A 21107-nucleotide genomic window follows, 5' to 3' on the forward strand; every position below is an offset into this window, starting at 1 on the left:
AAAAAGCAGTTAGAAAACATGCTAACCACGACAATAACATCCATGGCGAGTTGGAGCACGTCCTTTTGAATGTAAACGGGAAGGAAATCACAAATTTGCCGGGAACTGAAAAAGAGTTTGTGTTAAGCGAATACAGGGAAGATATAGGGAAGAATTATAATCGCTTAACACTTTTCATTGCACTAAAATCTGCATATATGTACACAGAGATTTCAAAATTAAAAAGAAGTTGTGATGATAGTGAACCAGAGACAATCGCAGATCTTTCTGATGAGATGTTTTTAGAAACTGATGATACAATTGGAATTGAACTCTCACCTTGTCCATCTTCAAGTCCATGTGAGCCATCAACTAGCTTGCATATTGCTACAAATCTCCCAATGAATACACCTCCCATATATAACTCCCAAAGTGCAAGTAACTATGTATCACGTAGCAAGGAGCTCAAATGTGAGTGCCCAACATGTCAACAATACTTTTCAATAGATGAAATAGCAGAGCATGCAGATATATGTTGTGACATATGGGTGGGAGCACTTCAATCTCAAAATACGGATAGTGAAAAGAACATTCCCGAAGAAAATCCTTATGTGGTGATAAACCAAGATAACACTACAAATGTGAAAGATAAGTTATTGGATATTAAAGCTGTAACATTGTCACCAAAGGCAGTAAGATTAAATGTTCAGTAGAAAAATATATGGTGTGACTTCATTGAGTATAGATCAAGTGGTAAAGTGTCACCAACTGACAGTGTAAAGATAGTGTTTGTTGGAGAGTGTGCAATTGATGACGGGGGGCCAAAGAGAGAGTTTTTTTCAGGTACTAATATTGTAAGACATATGTTTCTAGGGTTAATATGAGCACCCTGTTGATTTAAAATAATTATATTGTTCTGCTACACTTCAATTCCCTTTGCAGCTTATTTCCCATAATTTGTCTATCATGCATCAATCAATGTTGACAAGTTTGGTTTAAATATAGGATGGGGACAATTGAAAAAATATGATTAGATGTTAATTCTTTCATCAGAAATGTTGGAGCATATGGAAAGAAGACTGTTCTGTAATGGAAAACCTATTAATTCAACTGTCGCCATCATGAATGGAGACTTTCGTTTTGCTGGCGAGGTCATGGTGATGTCATTACTTCAAGGCGGACCAGCTTCATCTTTTATAAGTCCAGATGTTTACAAGTACATCACCAAACAGGCACTCACAACAGAAGGAATGCCCGACTCCAAGTACAAAAAAGCTGTTAAAAGGTATGCCAACAAGATGGAGATTACCATATGCTTGATTATTACTCCTTGCTGTGGCATGATTTTGAAATAAGTCTATTTTTATTATATTCTCTGATGTCAGTAATGATTACTTTACACTTCTCCTTTTCAAAGATAAAGCAAGCTTGTGACGATGAAATGTTGAGGGAGATACTTGTCAGCGATGATATGATTGAAATGCTATCAGAGGCTGGATACACTGGTGTACCACATAAAGAGACAGTGCATACTGTTTCCAAAATTGCTCAGTAAGTACATTTTGAAAGTTAATGGAGATTAAAAACTATTCTTGTGCTGCTGGTTTATAAAGTCTAAGATTTATTTCTATTTTAAAGGTCAATTTGCGTAATGGGCCACTTTTCATCAGTTCTTCCTCAAATTATGCAATTGCTTGAAGGCCTCAGCAGTTGTGGTCTTATAAATTATATGATAGAAAATCCAGAGTTGTGGAAGCCATTGTTCGATCCTTATAACGATTCGTTTAAACTTTCTGCTGATACTTTCCTCAATGAAATTATTCCAACATTCAGCAGTTCGCAGATTCACAAGGAAAAGGAGGTTGACGTGTACAAGATATTTTGCGACTATGTGCAAACCCTAGATACTGAAGGTTAGTTTGAATATATATGTTGTAAATTGGGTGCCAAATTGTATTATTGTATTTACGATGGAATTTTTTGAAAGTATCAAATAACGCGTAAAATTTATTGAAGTGATGTTTTCTAATCTGAAGTTGTGGTATAAAACAAAAATGGATACCTTGATTAGTTTGTTTATTCATTTTCAGTCTTAAATGTTTAAAATGTTTTTAACAGGAGACGTATCCATATCAGCGTTTCTGAAGTGGTTATCGGGATGTAAGACTATTCCAGTTCTGGGTTTTCCAAAAATTTTCCGTAACGTTTGTACATGATTGCAAAGAAAATTGTAAATGTCGCCCCACAACATCAACATGCGATCTTCTGCTGAGAATTCCAGTTCATATAAGTAACATTAGTGAGATGGAGCAGATGACACAAATATAATACGAACTAAAATGAATTTAAGTTTTATAGCGTTAATAACTCTCATCTGTCCATCGTAACTTTGCTATAATTCTATAGATAAATTATGTTTTTATATATAACAGATTATTGATGATCCGACTTCACCTGAAGGTGTTCAGCAAGAACGACGTATGAAGTTACTGTCGTAAATTAATAATATAGCCCTTGATAAAGGGTGGATGGTCAAAATTATAAATGTCATGGTTGTTCCAGACCAATTGGAATGAGTATGATCAATGAATTCTTGACTTGTTATATCCTAATAACTCAAATATATTTATTTTCAAATTTCTTAGCTTAATAAATGTTTTCTTTGTAGAAACTATTATAACAAAGTACATAATTCCTTTTTCCGTGAAGCCCATGGATGCGTTCGTTCATGATGAAAGAGTCATATTGTATAGGAGGCTCTCGTTCATCACGAGAGTTATGAGAAAGTTACGTTGTAAAGGTAATAAGTAAAAACGTATAAACATGCTTAGTGTTTGTTTAAGTTATAATTTAAAAGGCAGAAGTTGTTTGAACCTTTGAAGTATCCTTGGACGTTCTAGTTTTTTATGAGAAGAATTCTTGTAAAGAAAAGATAAATTTTGAAAACCAAAGAATCCCGTTTTCGGTCCATGCCTCCAGATACCCCGAGATAGTTGAGCACTGGAGCGTCGCATGTTAACTAAGGGAACCACATAATCCTTGTCTGTTTTCCATGAAACATATGGATGGTTTGCTCGTGATACATGAGAAACAGTAAATGGGAGAGTTAAATCAGAAAGATATAAACCGATAAAATTGGTATAAAACTTGTTTAAGGTTGTCTTTAATTATAAGTGTCAGAAAAAGACAGGGTCCTAAGAAATTAATTGAAACATTGCTTGGTTTGTTTTATGAGAAGAAAACAAAAAGATAAAATTCGAAAGCAAAAAACCCCGTTTTCGGTCCATGCTTCCCGATACCTTCTTAAGCGCAAGGCACTAGAACGCCGCATGTTATCGTTTCGGTAGGAGATTTCGGCCCCTCCACGCTATCCTACTTGGGAGATGCCAATAGCAAGCTTCCGCCCATCAGACCCTGAGATCACCATCGATAGGCTTTGCTCAGGGTACGCAGGGAGAGTGCGGTCGCCACCACCGAAGTGAGGGCTCTTAAGCCACTGCATACTATATCGCACCCAGCTTCCACTGCTACTTGACATCTACTATATGAAGTTTTAGCTTTATATATATATACCAAAATTTAAAGGCCTACGAAAGTTGTGGGATGATTGTTATCGTTACTGCGCATGCCCAGATAGTTTCTTCGATAATTTGCGACTAAGTGAGTTAATTGACACAAATGTAGTGCAAGTACATATAGTTGGTCGTTGTCATGACTATGAACAATTACTCGAGTGGACTGCGCATGCTCGAGCGCATGCGCAGACGATTTCTCTATTAAATTGTTACTAAGCATGCTATTTACTTCAAAATTGGTACTAGTAGATGCAGTTGGTCGTTGCCATGACCACGAACTTGGGTAGCTGGTCAAGTTGATTGCGCATACTCAATAAGACTGCGCATGCGCAAATGATTTGTCTTAAAACGTGTGACTGAGCGAGCTAATTACTCCAAAATCGGTACTAGTACATCCAGTTGGTCGTTACCATGAGCTTGGAGAGTTTGTGGAGTTGACAACGCATGCTCAGATTCTCAATTAATTTGTGACAGAGCGAGCTCTGAAATTGGTGCTTGTAGATGCGCTGAGCAAGTTTTCCATCATATATTGTTGGCATGCTTTTTGTCTACTTAAGCTTGTTTTTACAAATGCATGTGAAACTCGTCAACACTTTGTTACGGCACTCGTAATATCCGTGACAACGTTAAAAATGTTTTTTATTTTTCTCTACAACTTTATACCTGCATATTGCATGTCATATCCAAGCTTTCCTTTGATTTGACGGGAAATGGTTTTTATTCACTCTTACATCTTCTGCCTTTATAATTAGTCGATCTGTATTTCTAAACTAATATTTACAAATGCCTCAAGAGAATCTTTTTATTTTATTGGCTCTCTTCTACAAATACAATACCATGTCCGACTATTTGATTGCACGAATTTTGTAATTTGATCACTTTTTTTGACACATGTGTTTACCATGGGAAAGTTGGATTGCTTAAATGTACGTAGTTGTTTAGACTAGTTGGATCCATAGTTATCCTGTAATGTATACTCTTGTGAAACACCAATGAGCATACGTAGTGTGTCTTCTTTAACCTCTATTCTTGTTCTCCACTTCATCATCTATCCATATTTGTTCTTTTTTAGTTCTCAGCTCAACGAAACCCTTGTCTGAAGTTCCTAAAGCCTTGATCTACCCAAGAAAGATCTCTGGTGGTAACATGTTAGGTATGGCTAGTGGTTGGTCATCGTCATTGAGCCTTGTGACACTAGTTCAGTAGACGTTAATTGTCCTGAAGACGTTGAGGAGGTTGCTAGTAAAGCGTCGCCTAAACCAGAAGTTAGTTTTCATGGTATGCTAACGGATTACGCAAACGTTGTTAGGAAGAAGTTCACATCAAATGGTTATGGTCTCGTTCCATCGTCTTCTGAGAAGGTTTCATGTTCATCCTGTATCTTTCACCAATGTTACAAATACTTAGTTTTTTATGCTTTTTGAAATTGTCGTTTTTATGACTATTATTTTAGAGCATAGACATTGAAGAATCTTGTGGTAGTACAGGTATTTTCAACATTTTTTTGTTGAAAATTCTCTAGTTTCAATTCATCGAAATTTCTCATCTTAATTATCACCTTTACTTTAGAATCCTTTCGATACGAGAAATCGTCGGGATTTGAGGTACTTTATACGATATATTGAATTTAAGTTTTATAGCGTTAATAACTATCATCTGTCCATCGTAACTTTGCTATAATTCTATGGATAAATTATGTTTTTATATATAACAGATTATTGATGATCCTACTTTACCTGAAGGTGTTCAGCAAGAACGACGTATGAAGTTACTGTCGTTAATTAACAATATAGCCCTTGATAAAGGGTTGGATGGACAAAATTATAAATGTCATGGTTGTTCCAGACCAATTGGAATGAGTATGATCAATGAATTCTTGACTTGTTATTTCCTAATAACTCAAATATATTTATTTTCAAATTTCTTAGCTTAATAAATGTTATCTTTGTAGAAACTATTGTAACAAAGTACATAATCCCTTTTTTTCGTGAAGCCCATGGATGCGTTCGTTCATGATGAAAGAGTCATATTGTATAAGGAGGCTCTCGTTCAAGGTAGAAGATGTAAGAGTGAATAAAAACCATTTCCCGTCAAATCAAAGGAAAGCTTGGATATGACATGCAATATGCATTTATTAAGCTAAGAAATTTGAAAATAAATATATTTGAGTTATTAGGAAATAACAAGTCAAGAATTCATTGATCATACTCATTCCAATTGGTCTGGAACAACCATGACATTTATAATTTTGTCCATCCAACCCTTTATCAAGGGCTATATTGTTAATTAACGACAGTAACATACGTCGTTCTTGCTGAACACCTTCAAAGTAGGATCATCAATAATCTGTTATATATAAAAACATAATATATCCATAGAATTATAGCAATACGATGAACGAAATATTATTGAATGTTAAAATACCTTAAGATTCTTCAGGAATGCTCTAAAATAATAGTCATAAAAACGACAATTTCTATAAACTAAGTATTTGTAACATTGGTGAAAGATACAGGATGAACATGAAACCTTCTCAGAAGACGATGGAACGAGACCATAACCATTTGATGTGAACTTCTTCCCAACAACGTTTGCGTAATCCGTTAGCATACCATGAAAACTAACTTCGTTTAGGCGACGCTTTACTAGCAACCTCCTCAACGTCTTCAGGACAATTAACGTCTACTGAACTAGTGTCACAAGGCTCAATGACGATGACCACTACCATACCTAACATGTTACCACCAGAGATCTTTCTTGGGTAGATCAAGGCTTTAGGAACTTCAGAAAGGGTTTCGTTGAGCTGAGAACTAAAAAGAACAAATATGGATAGATGATGAAGTGGAGAACAAGAATAGAGGTTAAAGAAGACACACTACGTATGCTCATTGGTGTTTCACAGTATACATTACAGGATAACTATGGATCAACTAGTCTAAACAACTACGTACATTTAAGCAATCCAACTTTCCCATGGTAAACACATGTGTCAAAAAGTGATCAAATTACAAAATTCGTGCAATCAAATAGTCGGACATGGTGTATTTGTAGAAGAGAGCCAATAAAATAAAAGATTCTCTTGAGGCATTTGTAAATATTAGTTTAGAAATACAGATCGACTAATTATAAAGGCAGAAGATGTAAGAGTGAATAAAACCATTTCCCGTCAAATCAAAGGAAAGCTTGGATATGACATGCAATATGCAGATATAAAGTTGTAGAAAAATAAAAACATTTTAACGTTGTCACGGATATTACGAGTGCCGTAACAAAGTGTTGACGAGTTTCACATGCATTTGTAAAACAAGCTTAAGAACAAAATGATGGAAAACTTGCTCAGCATCTACAAGCACCAATTTCAGAGCTCGCTCTGTCACAAATTAATTGAGAATCTGAGCATGCGTTGTCAACTCCACAAACTCTCCAAGCTCATGGTAACGACCAACTGGATGTACTAGTACCGATTTTGGAGTAATTAGCTCGCTCAGTCACACGTTTTAAGACAAATCATCTGCGCATGCGCAGTCTTATTGAGCATGCGCAATCAACTTGACCAGCTACCAAGTTCGTGGTCATGGCAACGACCAACTGCATCTACTAGTACCAATTTTGAAGTAAATAGCATGCTTAGTAACAATTTAATAGAGAAATCGTCTGCGCATGCGCTCGAGCATGCGCAGTCCACTCGAGTAATTGTTCATAGTCATGACAACGACCAACTATATGTACTTGCACTACATTTGTGTCAATTAACTCACTTAGTCGCAAATTATCGAAGAAACTATCTGGGCATGCGCAGTAACGATAACAATCATCCCACAACTTTCGTAGGCCTTTAAATTTTGGTATATATATATAAAGCTAAAACTCCATATAGTAGATGTCAAGTAGCAGTGGAAGCTGGATGCGATATAGTATGCAGTGGCTTAGGGGCCCTCACTTCGGTGGTGGCGACCGCACTCTCCCTGCGTACCCTGAGCAAAGCCTATCGCAGGTGATCTCAGGGTCTGATGGGCGGAAACTTGCTATTGGCATCTCCCAAGTAGGATAGCGTGGGCCGAAATCTCCTACCGAAACGTTAACATGCGGCGTTCTAGTGCCTTCCGCTTAAGAACATATCGGGAAGCATGGACCGAAAACGGGGTTTTTTGCTTTCGAATTTTATCTTTTTGTTTTCTTCTCATAAAACAAACCAAGCAATGTTTCAATTAACTTCTTACGACCCTGTCTTTTTCTGACACTTATAATTAAAGACAACCTTAAACAAATTTTATACCAATTTTATCGGTTTATATCTTTCTGATTTAACTCTCCCATTTACTGTTTCTCATGTATCACGAGCAAACCATCCATATGTTTCATGGAAAACAAACAAGGATTATGTGGTTCCCTTAGTTAACATGCGACGCTCTAGTGCTCAACTATCTCGGGGTATCTGGAGGCATGGACCGAAAACGGGATTCTTTGGTTTTCAAAATTTATCTTTTCTTTACAAGAATTCTTCTCATAAAAAACTAGAACGTCCAAGGATACTTCAAAGGTTCAAACAACTTCTGCCTTTTGAACTATAACTTAAACAAACACTAAGCATGTTTATACGTTTTTACTTATTACCTTTTACAACGTAACTTTCTCATAACTCTCGTGATGAACGAGAGCCTCCTTATACAATATGACTCTTTCATCATGAACGAACGCATCCATGGGCTTCACGGAAAAAAGGGATTATGTACTTTGTTATAATAGTTTCTACAAAGATAACATTTATTAAGCTAAGAAATTTGAAAATAAATATATTTGAGTTATTAGGAAATAACAAGTCAAGAATTCATTGATCATACTCATTCCAATTGGTCTGGAACAACCATGACATTTATAATTTTGACCATCGACCCTTTATCAAGGGCTATATTATTAATTAACGACAGTAACTTCATACGTCGTTCTTGCTGAACACCTTCAGGTGAAGTAGGATCATCAATAATCTGTTATATATAAAAACATAATTTATCCATAGAATTATAGCAAAGTTACGATGCACAGATAAGAGTTATTAACGCTATAAAACTTAAATTCAATATATCGTATAAAGTACCTCAAATCCCGACGATTTCTCGTATCGAAAGGATTCTAAAGTAAAGGTGATAATTAAGATGAGAAATTTCGAAGAATTGAAACTAGAGAATTTTTCAACAAAAAAAATGTTGAAAATACCTGTACTACCACAAGATTCTTCAATGTCTATGCTCTAAAATAATAGTCATAAAAACGACAATTTCAAAAAGCATAAAAAAACTAAGTATTTGTAACATTGGTGAAAGATACAGGATGAACATGAAACCTTCTCAGAAGACGATGGAACGAGACCATAACCATTTGATGTGAACTTCTTCCTAACAACGTTTGCGTAATCCGTTAGCATATCATGAAAACTAACTTCTGGTTTAGGCGACGCTTTACTAGCAACCTCCTCAACGTCTTCAGGACAATTAACGTCTACTGAACTAGTGTCACAAGGCTCAATGACGATGACCAACCACTAGCCATACCTAACATGTTACCACCAGAGATCTTTCTTGGGTAGATCAAGGCTTTAGGAACTTCAGACAAGGGTTTCGTTGAGCTGAGAACTAAAAAAAGAACAAATATGGATAGATGATGAAGTGGAGAACAAGAATAGAGGTTAAAGAAGACACACTACGTATGCTCATTGGTGTTTCACAAGAGTATACATTACAGGATAACTATGGATCCAACTAGTCTAAATAACTACGTACATTTAAGCAATCCAACTTTCCCATGGTAAACACATGTGTCAAAAAAAGTGATCAAATTACAAAATTCGTGCAATCAAATAGTCGGACATGGTATTGTATTTGTAGAAGAGAGCCAATAAAATAAAAAGATTCTCTTGAGGCATTTGTAAATATTAGTTTAGAAATACAGATCGACTAATTATAAAGGCAGAAGATGTAAGAGTGAATAAAAAACCATTTCCCGTCAAATCAAAGGAAAGCTTGGATATGACATGCAATATGCAGATATAAAGTTGTAGAGAAAAATAAAAAACATTTTTAACGTTGTCACGGATATTACGAGTGCCGTAACAAAGTGTTGACGAGTTTCACATGCATTTGTAAAAACAAGCTTAAGTAGACAAAAGCATGCCAAAATATATGATGGAAAACTTGCTCAGCGCATCTACAAGCACCAATTTCAGAGCTCGCTCTGTCACAAATTAATTGAGAATCTGAGCATGCGTTGTCAACTCCACAAACTCTCCAAGCTCATGGTAACGACCAACTGGATGTACTAGTACCGATTTTGGAGTAATTAGCTCGCTCAGTCACACGTTTTAAGACAAATCATCTGCGCATGCGCAGTCTTATTGAGTATGCGCAATCAACTTGACCAGCTACCCAAGTTCGTGGTCATGGCAACGACCAACTGCATCTACTAGTACCAATTTTGAAGTAAATAGCATGCTTAGTAACAATTTAATAGAGAAATCGTCTGCGCATGCGCTCGAGCATGCGCAGTCCACTCAGTAATTGTTCATAGTCATGACAACGACCAACTATATGTACTTGCACTACATTTGTGTCAATTAACTCACTTAGTCGCAAATTATCGAAGAAACTATCTGGGCATGCGCAGTAACGATAACAATCATCCCACAACTTTCGTAGGCCTTTAAATTTTGGTATATATATATAAAGCTAAAACTTCATATAGTAGATGTCAAGTAGCAGTGGAAGCTGGGTGCGATATAGTATGCAGTGGCTTAGGGCCCTCACTTCGGTGGTGGCGACCGCACTCTCCCTGCGTACCCTGAGCAAAGCCTATCGATGGTGATCTCAGGGTCTGATGGGCGGAAGCTTGCTATTGGCATCTCCCAAGTAGGATAGCGTGGAGGGGCCGAAATCTCCTACCGAAACGTTAACATGCGGCGTTCTAGTGCCTTGCGCTTAAGAAGGTATCGGGAAGCATGGACCGAAAACGGGGTTTTGCTTTCGAATTTTATCTTTTGTTTTCTTCTCATAAAACAAACCAAGCAATGTTTCAATTAACTTCTTACGACCCTGTCTTTTCTGACACTTATAATTAAAGACAACCTTAAACAAGTTTTATACCAATTTTATCGGTTTATATCTTTCTGATTTAACTCTCCCATTTACTGTTTCTCATGTATCACGAGCAAACCATCCATATGTTTCATGGAAAACAAACAAGGATTATGTGGTTCCCTTAGTTAACATGCGACGCTCTAGTGCTCAACTATCTCGGGGTATCTGGAGGCATGGACCGAAAACAGGATTCTTTGGTTTTCAAAATTTATCTTTTCTTTACAAGAATTCTTCTCATAAAAAACTAGAACGTCCAAGGATACTTCAAAGGTTCAAACAACTTCTGCCTTTTGAACTATAACTTAAACAAACACTAAGCATGTTTATACGTTTTTACTTATTACCTTTACAACGTAACTTTCTCATAACTCTCGTGATGAACGAGAGCCTCCTTATACAATATGACTCTTTCATCATGAACGAACGCATCCATGGGCTTCACGGAAAAAAGGGATTATGTACTTTGTTATAATAGTTTCTACAAAGAAAACATTTATTAAGCTAAGAAATTTGAAAATAAATATATTTGAGTTATTAGGAAATAACAAGTCAAGAATTCATTGATCATACTCATTCCAATTGGTCTGGAACAACCATGACATTTATAATTTTGACCATCCACCCCTTTATCAAGGGCTATATTATTAATTTACGACAGTAACTTCATACGTCGTTCTTGCTGAACACCTTCAGGTGAAGTCGGATCATCAATAATCTGTTATATATAAAACATAATTTATCTATAGAATTATAGCAAAGTTACGATGGACAGATGAGAGTTATTAACGCTATAAAACTTAAATTCATTTTAGTTCGTATTATATTTGTGTCATCTGCTCCATCTCACTAATGTTACTTATATGAACTGGAATTCTCAGCAGAAGATCGCATGTTGATGTTGTGGGGCGACATTTACAATTTTCTTTGCAATCATGTACAAACGTTACGGAAATTTTTTGGAAAACCCAGAACTGGAATAGTCTTACATCCCGATAACCACTTCAGAAACGCTGATATGGATACGTCTCCTGTTAAAAACATTTTAAACATTTAAGACTGAAAAATGAATAAACAAACTAATCAAGGTATCCATTTTTGTTTTATACCACAACTTCAGATTAGAAAACATCACTTCAATAAATTTTACGCGTTATTTGATACTTTCAAAAAATTCCATCGTAAATACAATAATACAATTTGGCACCCAATTTACAACATATATATTCAAACTAACCTTCAGTATCTAGGGTTTGCACATAGTCGCAAAATATCTTGTACACGTCAACCTCCTTTTCCTTGTGAATCTGCGAACTGCTGAATGTTGGAATAATTTCATTGAGGAAAGTATCAGCAGAAAGTTTAAACGAATCGTTATAAGGATCGAACAATGGCTTCCACAACTCTGGATTTTCTATCATATAATTTATAAGACCACAACTGCTGAGGCCTTCAAGCAATTGCATAATTTGAGGAAGAACTGATGAAAAGTGGCCCATTACGCAAATTGACCTTTAAAAATAGAAATAAATCTTAGACTTTATAAACCAGCAGCACAAGAATAGTTTTTTTAATCTCCATTAACTTTCAAAATGTACTTACTGAGCAATTTTGGAAACAGTATGCACTGTCTCTTTATGTGGTACACCAGTGTATCCAGCCTCTGATAGCATTTCAATCATATCATCGCTGACAAGTATCTCCCTCAACATTTCATCGTCACAAGCTTGCTTTATCTTTGAAAAGGAGAAGTGTAAAGTAATCATTACTGACATCAGAGAATATAATAAAATAGACTTATTTCAAAATCATGCCACAGCAAGGAGTAATAATCAAGCATATGGTAATCTCCATCTTGTTGCGGCATACCTTTTTAACAGCTTTTTTGTACTTGGAGTCGGGCATTCCTTCTGTTGTGAGTGCCTGTTTGGTGATGTACTTGTAAACATCTGGACTTATAAAAGATGAAGCTGGTCCCTTGAAGTAATGACATCACCATGACCTCGCCAGCAAAACGAAAGTCTCCATTCATGATGGCGACAGTTGAATTAATAGGTTTTCCATTACAGAACAGTCTTCTTTCCATATGCTCCAACATTTCTGATGAAAGAATTAACATCTAATCATATTTTTTCAATTGTCCCCATCCTATATTTAAACCAAACTTGTCAACATTGATTGATGCATGATAGACAAATTATGGGAAATAAGCTGCAAAGGAATTGAAGTGTAGCAGAACAATATATTTATTTTAAATCAACAGGGTGCTCATATTAACCCTAGAAACATATGTCTTACAATATTAGTACCTGAAAAAAACTCTCTCTTTGGCCCCCCGTCATCAATTGCACACTCTCCAACAAACACTATCTTTACACTGTCAGTTGGTGACACTTTACCACTTGATCTATACTCAATGAAGTCACACCATATATTTTTCTCTGAACATTTAATCTTACTGCCTTTGGTGACAATGTTACAGCTTTAATATCCAATAACTTATCTTTCACATTTGTAGTGTTATCTTGGTTTATCACCACATAAGGATTTTCTTCGGGAATGTTCTTTTCACTATCCGTATTTTGAGATTGAAGTGCTCCCACCCATATGTCACAACATATATCTGCATGCTCTGCTATTTCATCTATTGAAAAGTATTGTTGACATGTTGGGCACTCACATTTGAGCTCCTTGCTACGTGATACATAGTTACTTGCACTTTGGGAGTTATATATGGGAGGTGTATTCATTGGGAGATTTGTAGCAATATGCAAGCTAGTTGATGGCTCACATGGACTTGAAGATGGACAAGGTGAGAGTTCAATTCAATTGTATCATCAGTTTCTAAAACATCTCATCAGAAAGATCTGCGATTGTCTCTGGTTCACTATCATCACAACTTCTTTTAATTTTGAAATCTCTGTGTACATATATGCAGATTTTAGTGCAATGAAAAGTGTTAAGCGATTATAATTCTTCCCTATATCTTCCCTGTATTCGCTTAACACAAACTCTTTTCAGTTCCCGGCAAATTTGTGATTTCCTTCCCGTTTACATTCAAAGGACGTGCTCCAACTCGCCATGGATGTTATTGTCGTGGTTAGCATGTTTTCTAACTGCTTTTCTAAGATTTCTCTCTTTTCGCACTTGGCAAAACTTTTACAGGAGAGTTTTACCCCGACATCTTTTCAAATTTCCGTCATTATCGACCTTCATGTAACCAATATTTATGCTTACTTCATGCTCCTTATCTTTTCCTTTACCAGAATTTGCTTTGAGTTTCTTGGTCTTTGGCTCGAGTCTGCTGCGCCTATCGCTTTCCTTCTGGCGCTTGAAATCGTAAAAACTTAACGTTTTAGGCGGCTGGGTTGTACCAGTAAGGGTACCGCTAGCACATAATACTGAGATCCCACTAGTTATAGAATTCGACGTAGAACATGTGTTTGCAGATTCTTCAAGTTTTTCGCGCATCGGTGCGAAGGAGTTGCCACATTTATAACAGTAATTCGCATTTTCCACACTTTCTATACCACAGTTTGAACAAAACATTTTTTGCTATCCATCAAGCAATATATTGAATATAATTTATAATAAGTCTGGTTTTCGTGGAACAAATTTAAACAAGCGCCATTTTGCAAAATATCACAACAATGTTTCCACTTCACAAAAAGAATTTCCAGTATTTCATATTTTACTTGCGTTGTGATTATATTTACTTGTGTTGTGATTATATTTACTTGCGTTGTGATTATTTTACTTGCGTTGTGATTATATTTACTTGTGTTGTGACTATATTTAATTGTGTTGTGACTTTATTTACTTGCGTTGTGATTATTTTACTTGTGTTGTGATTTTATTTACTTGCGTTGTGACTTTATTTACTTGCGTTGTGATTATTTTACTTGTGTTGTGATTACATTTACTTGTGTTGTGACTTTTTTTAAGTGATGGCCCTTATGGGCCACCGTACGTTTCCCCTCCAGGTCTTCTAGAACTCAATGGGTTTGGTTTGACATGATCTAACAACGCCAGCGGTGAAATAATAGTCCAGTTCAATGGTCGGTCAGTGTACAGTCCTTCCTCCGCGAAGCTGGAGTGGCAAGAGATCAATCAAACCATGTCTATGACTTCATGACATTTGAACGAGAACGATTTTTCTTTGCATGTTTGATGCATGCGAGACTTTGCATACAGTGATATGTAGCTTAAAAAATGGCGTATTCTCTATTTAAAGTAAGGGTTACATAAAGAAGAGCGCCATGACCGCTCCAACGTCTGCGGGAGAACGGCTCATTGACTATTTCGTTGTTTGCGGACTTGACAATGTGTCCGGCTTGGAACCCGACCAGCTATTAGGTATGATACTTTACGACGGTTTTCTCTAAAACGGTCGAAGTTAGAGTCATTTTAACACGTGTGTGTGTGTGATAATCTTATTTAACATTTGAAATGAGAATGCTACTTTGTAGTTATTGTATAGAAAACGTATCGCTGCCGACCAAAAATTGTCAACATGTTGAAATGTGCGACTTGAACAGCTGTGCACATAGATTGACGAGTTTACGTATTTCCGTATACAAATTCTTGTAATCAAAGTTCATTACAGTTTTGTTTAATGACTGACTAATCATTCGAGAGGTTTTTATTTCAATTTAAACTTACCCCTTCAAAGCAACAATTTATTGCGTTTTGACACGCGATGTTTATCGTATCTTTTACTTGCTTAGGCTAAGATTATGAATTCATGATAAAGATCGCGCTCTTTGATGCGACGTTTGCTCGCTGCGACTTCGTGCTGACATTCACAAATGCGCGAATGAAAGTCTTTTATACAATTTTTTGTTTACGAAGGGTTGTTAATTAACAAATGGTGTTTGTTGTTGGTTGCATGGATTGTGAAATTTGATGGTGATTTTTTGCATGTTGTGTCGATCTCATATTACTGTTGTTTCATTATTACCATTTGTAATATGTGAAGGTTGAAGATGTTAAGTTTACATTTTATGTATTCCAAGATTATTATGTGCAAGCTATTTATATCAGATTGTGTTCGGACAACAGCCAATTCAATTTCAAGATGCATTGGTTGCCAAGCACTCTTCACAGTTTGACAGCACGATGTTCCATATAATGGTTTAGGTAAAGGCTAAGGTTAGGGTTGGGAGCTATGGTCAAAGTTAGGCTTACAATTAAATTAGGGGTTGAATAGGGGCTGAGTTGTTTGGACCAAGTTATTGAATACAGTTGAATACAGTAATTGACTACTTTCAGGTTATTACAGTGGCTGTTTTGAGATCCAAGCTGTTGAAGTTATTGTAGTCATTGAAGTTGTTGTACTCATTTTTTAACATCTTATATGTAAAATATTATAACATTTAATTTCTCCTTCATACTTGATGTAGTTGCTTTGTTTAAAGCATATATGATTTTTGCCAATTTTTTGTGTTGACAGGTGTGGTTATTTGAGATTTTTTGTTTTGACAATTGGATGCATTAAGTATTCTCATTGGAAATTGACTGTTAAAATATTCTGACTGTTGGGACACTTATTCATTTATTTGATGATACAAGTTTTGCCTACATAATTTAATTCAATTACCTTCATCATCATCATCATCAGCCGTTCACCACTGCTGGCAGATGGCCTCCACAACTTCTTCCACTCGATTCGGTCTTTAGCTCTCCTCATCCAGGTCTTTCTAGTTTCCTCTTCGATCTCGTCTCTCCATCTTCTCTTTGGCTTTCCTCTTCCTCTGGTGCAGTTTCTTGGGTACCATTCTGTTGTCAATTTGGCCCATCTGTTGTTTTCCATTCTTGCCACATGGCCTGCCCATCTGCCTTTCATTTCTTTTGCTGTTTGGATGACATCTTTCACCCTGGTTCTCTCTCTCTGATTACTTCATTCCTGATCTTGTCTTTTAGCCTGATATTTAGTATGCTCCTCTCCATGCTCCTTTGTGTGACTGCCAGCTTCCTTGATTGGTGTTTTGTGCGCCCATGTTTCTGCTCCGTATGTCATAGATGGTAAAATGACAGTGTCCATTATTTTCCTCTTCAAACTGTTTGGGATGTTCTTCTCCTTTAGAAAGTGACTGTATTGCCGAATCTTCTCCATCCGACATTGATTCTTTGATTGACCTCAACACTGATTTCATTTCTTGGTGTTAACATTTTTCCAAGGTATTTGTACTCCTCCACCTCCTCCAACTTCTCTCCGTCAACTGTGATCCCTCTTCTTTGCTTCCTCCTTGCGATGTCATTGCACATGATCTTGGTTTTTCTTATTCATTTTCATACCATCTTTCTTTCCTTCTTCATTCAGTTTCGTCAAAAGTTCTTGGAGATCTTCCTCTTTGTTTGCAAACAAGATGATGTCATCTGCGAATCTTAAGTTGTTCATTACTCTTTTTCCAATGGTATTCTTTTGAAGATCTCTTCAATGGCAGCAGTGAACATGATAGGTGACAGTGTATCTCCTTGGCGGACACCTTTCTTTATCTTGATCTTTTCGCTCAGCTTTTCTGTTCTTATTTGTGCTGTGCCTTCTCTGTATGTTTCCTTTATGCTGTTTATGATCTTTCCTGGTACTCCGTGTTTCGCAAGTGATTGGAATACTGGGGCATGCTTGATGGAATCGAATGCCTTTTCGTAATCTACAAATGCCATGAACAGTGGTTGTTGGTACTCGTTGGTTTTCTCGAGTATTTGTCCTGTAGCATGCAGGTGGTCTGCAGTGGAGAATCCTTTCCTGTATGCTGCTTGCTCTGGGGGTTGATGTTCATCCAGAGTGCCACTGATTCTGTTCTTGATGATTTTCATGAACAACTTGTAGATGTGGGATAGCAAACTGATGGGGCGGTAGTTTGCAAGATCTTTCTTGTCTCCCTTCTTGAAGAGTAGAATAATGATGGCGTTCTTCCACTCTTTTGGCACTTTTTCCGTCTCAATGGCTTTGTTGTAAAGATGCTGAAGTTTTTCCATTAGGATGTCACCTCCGGCCTTTATCATCTCTATCACCACAAGATCTTCACCGGGTGATTTTCCGTTTTCATCTGATGGATTGCCTTCTCCACTTCACATTTCATGATTACTGGAGTCTCTTCTGCTGGTCTCAACTGAATGTTTTGGGAGTGATCTTCGTACAGTGCCTGATAGAATTCTGCACATCTCTCGAGGATTCTTTTTCTGTCTGTTATTACCTTTCCATCCTTCTCCTTCAGTGCTTGAATCAGAGCCTTCTTTCCATCTCCTGTTGTGCTCTTTTTCAACCCTTTGCCACTTTCAACTGCTTCTCTGATTCTCTTGGTGTTTGCTTCTCTCAGATTTTGTCTTGTTTTCTTCCTGATTGTCTTGCACAGTTCAACATAACCTTTGCCGACTCCCTTAACACACATAATTTAATGTAAAGTACATATTATTATTACATCTAAAACAATTATTTATTTGTTAAATCATTTTATGCTAAATGAACTTTCCTTCTTTCCTCAACATTCTCCTGCAAGTCAAACAATGACATTAACATTGGTTGCTTTCATAGCTAGAAATGGGAAAAAATATGACCTGTTGGGCCCGGAAGAGTGAACTTTTTCTTCCCAATTCTTTTTTTGACTGATGTTTTATGTTTTTTAATAGTACTAGAAAGCAATAACTTAACAATTTTATTTGAAGTAAAGGGCAACTCAACTGAGCAAGCCATATGCAGTGTCAACAATTTTGCTCAAACAGCTAAAAGATTTTCCATTTTGTGTTTCTTCATGTTGCAATATTGCAAAATGTCAAGAGTGTTTATATCCTTGCATTTCATAAATTCAAGTATTTCTTTGGTTTCTTTTGTAGGTGATTCACATCACGTTCCACCCTTGAAAGGTCTTATCGGGCAAAGACATTAGCTCATTATCCTGATCATGTCCCCTGGAATCCATTTGATGAACATGCAGTTTGCATGGTATGATTTATGCTTGGTTGGAAACAACCAATTTTTCATAAAAGAAACCTTGTTACTTTGCTGAAGGGGGACTGAGCTTGAGAAGCTGAGGGTCTGAGCAAGGGAAGCATTTAGCCATTATATTGTTTATTTAAAACGAGACTCTGTTTTGTAAATTGTTGTGACTCTAGCAACATCTGTGTGTGTCATAAGGAGAAAGTTTTCTTCAAACCTATGCGTCACGTGTGCATGCATTGTGAAATTTCACCACTTAAACTTAAGACTTTGTTATAAGTTTGAGCATTGATGTCAGAAAGCAGTAACATAACGAATCTGTAAGATTAGGAAGCCGTGATATTACGTACAAAGTTGTAACGTTAGAGCGTTGTATCTTGCATTGAGAAGCCGTAAAACTTGTAATCTGTTTCGTGAGAAATCTTCAACGCGAGAAAGTTGTAACGTTTGAATCGAAATCGTAATGTTGGGAAGGCGTAACTTAAGGAAGGCATCACATTAGAAAGTCGTAACTTTCGAAACCTCTGACATTAGAAAATCGTTGTCTAACATTCAGAATTTCGGTTTCAAAAGAAAAACAAGGATGAAACATTTTAATATATTTTATGGCCCATGAATTGATTTAAGCATTTTTGCAGGGGGCTTAAATTGTCATAAACGTACCAAGTTTCATAATTTTGTTATACTTCCAAGTGACAGCGCCTTTATTTATTTATTTTGTTGAAAAATTCTCTAGTTTCAATTCTTCGAAATTTCTCATCTTAATTATCACCTTTACTTTAGAATCCTTTCGATACGAGAAATCGTCGGGATTTGAGGTACTTTATACGATATATTGAATTTAAGTTTTATAGCGTTAATAACTCTCATCTGTCCATCGTAACTTTGCTATAATTCTATGGATAAATTATGTTTTTATATATAACAGATTATTGATGATCCTACTTCACCTGAAGGTGTTCAGCAAGAACGACGTATGAAGTTACTGTCGTTAATTAATAATATAGCCCTTGATAAAGGGTGGATGGTCAAAATTATAAATGTCATGGTTGTTCCAGACCAATTGGAATGAGTATGATCAATGAATTCTTGACTTGTTATTTCCTAATAACTCAAATATATTTATTTTCAAATTTCTTAGCTTAATAAATGTTATCTTTGTAGAAACTATTATAACAAAGTACATAATCCCTTTTTTCCGTGAAGCCCATGGATGCGTTCGTTCATGATGAAAGAGTCATATTGTATAAGGAGGCTCTCGTTCATCACGAGAGAGTTATGAGAAAGTTACGTTGTAAAAGGTAATAAGTAAAAAACGTATAAACATGCTTAGTGTTTGTTTAAGTTATAGTTCAAAAGGCAGAAGTTGTTTGAACCTTTGAAGTATCCTTGGACGTTCTAGTTTTTTATGAGAAGAATTCTTGTAAAGAAAAGATAAATTTTGAAAACCAAAGAATCCGTTTTCGGTCCATGCCTCCAGATACCCCGAGATAGTTGAGCACTAGAGCGTCGCATGTTAACTAAGGGAACCACATAATCCTTGTTTGTTTTCCATGAAACATATGGATGGTTTGCTCGTGATACATGAGAAACAGTAAATGGGAGAGTTAAATCAGAAAGATATAAACCGATAAAATTGGTATAAAACTTGTTTAAGGTTGTCTTTAATTATAAGTGTCAGAAAAAGACAGGGTCGTAAGAAGTTAATTGAAACATTGCTTGGTTTGTTTTATGAGAAGAAAACAAAAAGATAAAATTCGAAAGCAAAAACCCGTTTTCGGTCCATGCTTCCCGATACCTTCTTAAGCGCAAGGCACTAGAACGCCGCATGTTAACGTTTCGGTAGGAGATTTCGGCCCCTCCACGCTATCCTACTTGGGAGATGCCAATAGCAAGCTTCCGCCCATCAGACCCTGAGATCACCTGCGATAGGCTTTGCTCAGGGTACGCAGGAGAGTGCGGTCGCCACCACCGAAGTGAGGGCCCCTAAGCCACTGCATACTATATCGCACCCAGCTTCCACTGCTACTTGACATCTACTATATGAAGTTTTAGCATTATATATATATACCAAAATTTAAAGGCCTACGAAAGTTGTGGGATGATTGTTATCGTTACTGCGCATGCCCAGATAGTTTCTTCGATAATTTGCGACTAAGTGAGTTAATTGACACAAATGCAGTGCAAGTACATATAGTTGGTCGTTGTCATGACTATGAACAATTACTCGAGTGGACTGCGCATACTCGAGCGCATGCGCAGACGATTTCTCTATTAAATTGTTACTAAGCATGCTATTTACTTCAAAATTGGTGCTAGTAGATGCAGTTGGTCGTTGCCATGACCACGAACTTGGGTAGCTGGTCAAGTTGATTGCGCATGCTCAATAAGTTTGCGCATGCGCAGATGATTTGTCTTAAAACGTGTGACTGAGCGAGCTAATTACTCCAAAATCGGTACTAGTACATCCAGTTGGTCGTTACCATTGGG

General features: G+C 36.6%; 2 protein-coding genes and 1 long non-coding RNA gene across 7 annotated transcripts; 2 read left to right on the forward strand and 1 right to left on the reverse strand.

Moving 5' to 3' along the window:
- The first annotated feature begins 1287 nt into the window (after nucleotides 1–1287).
- LOC124438272 lies at nucleotides 1288–2727 on the forward strand. Of its 3 annotated transcripts, none has more exons than XM_046988321.1 (3): nucleotides 1288–1530; nucleotides 1618–1892; nucleotides 2689–2727. In XM_046988321.1, the coding sequence occupies exons 1-3, from the start codon at nucleotides 1292–1294 to the stop codon at nucleotides 2709–2711; spliced, it is 537 nt and encodes a 178-aa protein (XP_046844277.1). In that variant the 5' UTR covers nucleotides 1288–1291; the 3' UTR covers nucleotides 2712–2727. The 3 variants fall into 3 exon arrangements, with proteins under 3 accessions (XP_046844277.1, XP_046844278.1, XP_046844276.1); XM_046988322.1 differs by lacking the exon at nucleotides 2689–2727 and adding an exon at nucleotides 2412–2453; XM_046988320.1 differs by lacking the exon at nucleotides 2689–2727 and adding an exon at nucleotides 2098–2195.
- Nucleotides 2728–5121: 2394 nt separating this feature from the next.
- On the forward strand, nucleotides 5122–11769 carry LOC124438277. Its single transcript, XR_006946029.1, has 2 exons — nucleotides 5122–5158; nucleotides 11563–11769. It is a non-coding gene; the product is annotated as an uncharacterized LOC124438277 (long non-coding RNA).
- On the reverse strand, nucleotides 11079–12648 carry LOC124438274. Of its 3 annotated transcripts, none has more exons than XM_046988328.1 (4): nucleotides 12548–12648; nucleotides 12281–12414; nucleotides 11916–12190; nucleotides 11079–11117 (listed from the first exon to the last, which is right to left on the reverse strand). In XM_046988328.1, the coding sequence occupies exons 1-4, from the start codon at nucleotides 12581–12583 to the stop codon at nucleotides 11095–11097; spliced, it is 468 nt and encodes a 155-aa protein (XP_046844284.1). In that variant the 5' UTR covers nucleotides 12584–12648; the 3' UTR covers nucleotides 11079–11094. The 3 variants fall into 3 exon arrangements, with proteins under 3 accessions (XP_046844284.1, XP_046844285.1, XP_046844282.1); XM_046988329.1 differs by lacking the exon at nucleotides 11079–11117 and adding an exon at nucleotides 11355–11396; XM_046988326.1 differs by lacking the exon at nucleotides 11079–11117 and adding an exon at nucleotides 11612–11709.
- Nucleotides 12649–21107: the final 8459 nt, after the last annotated feature.

This window comes from Xenia sp. Carnegie-2017, unplaced genomic scaffold (genome assembly GCF_021976095.1).
Source record: "Xenia sp. Carnegie-2017 unplaced genomic scaffold, XeniaSp_v1 HiC_scaffold_19, whole genome shotgun sequence".
Taxonomy (NCBI): Eukaryota; Metazoa; Cnidaria; class Anthozoa; order Malacalcyonacea; family Xeniidae; genus Xenia; species Xenia sp. Carnegie-2017.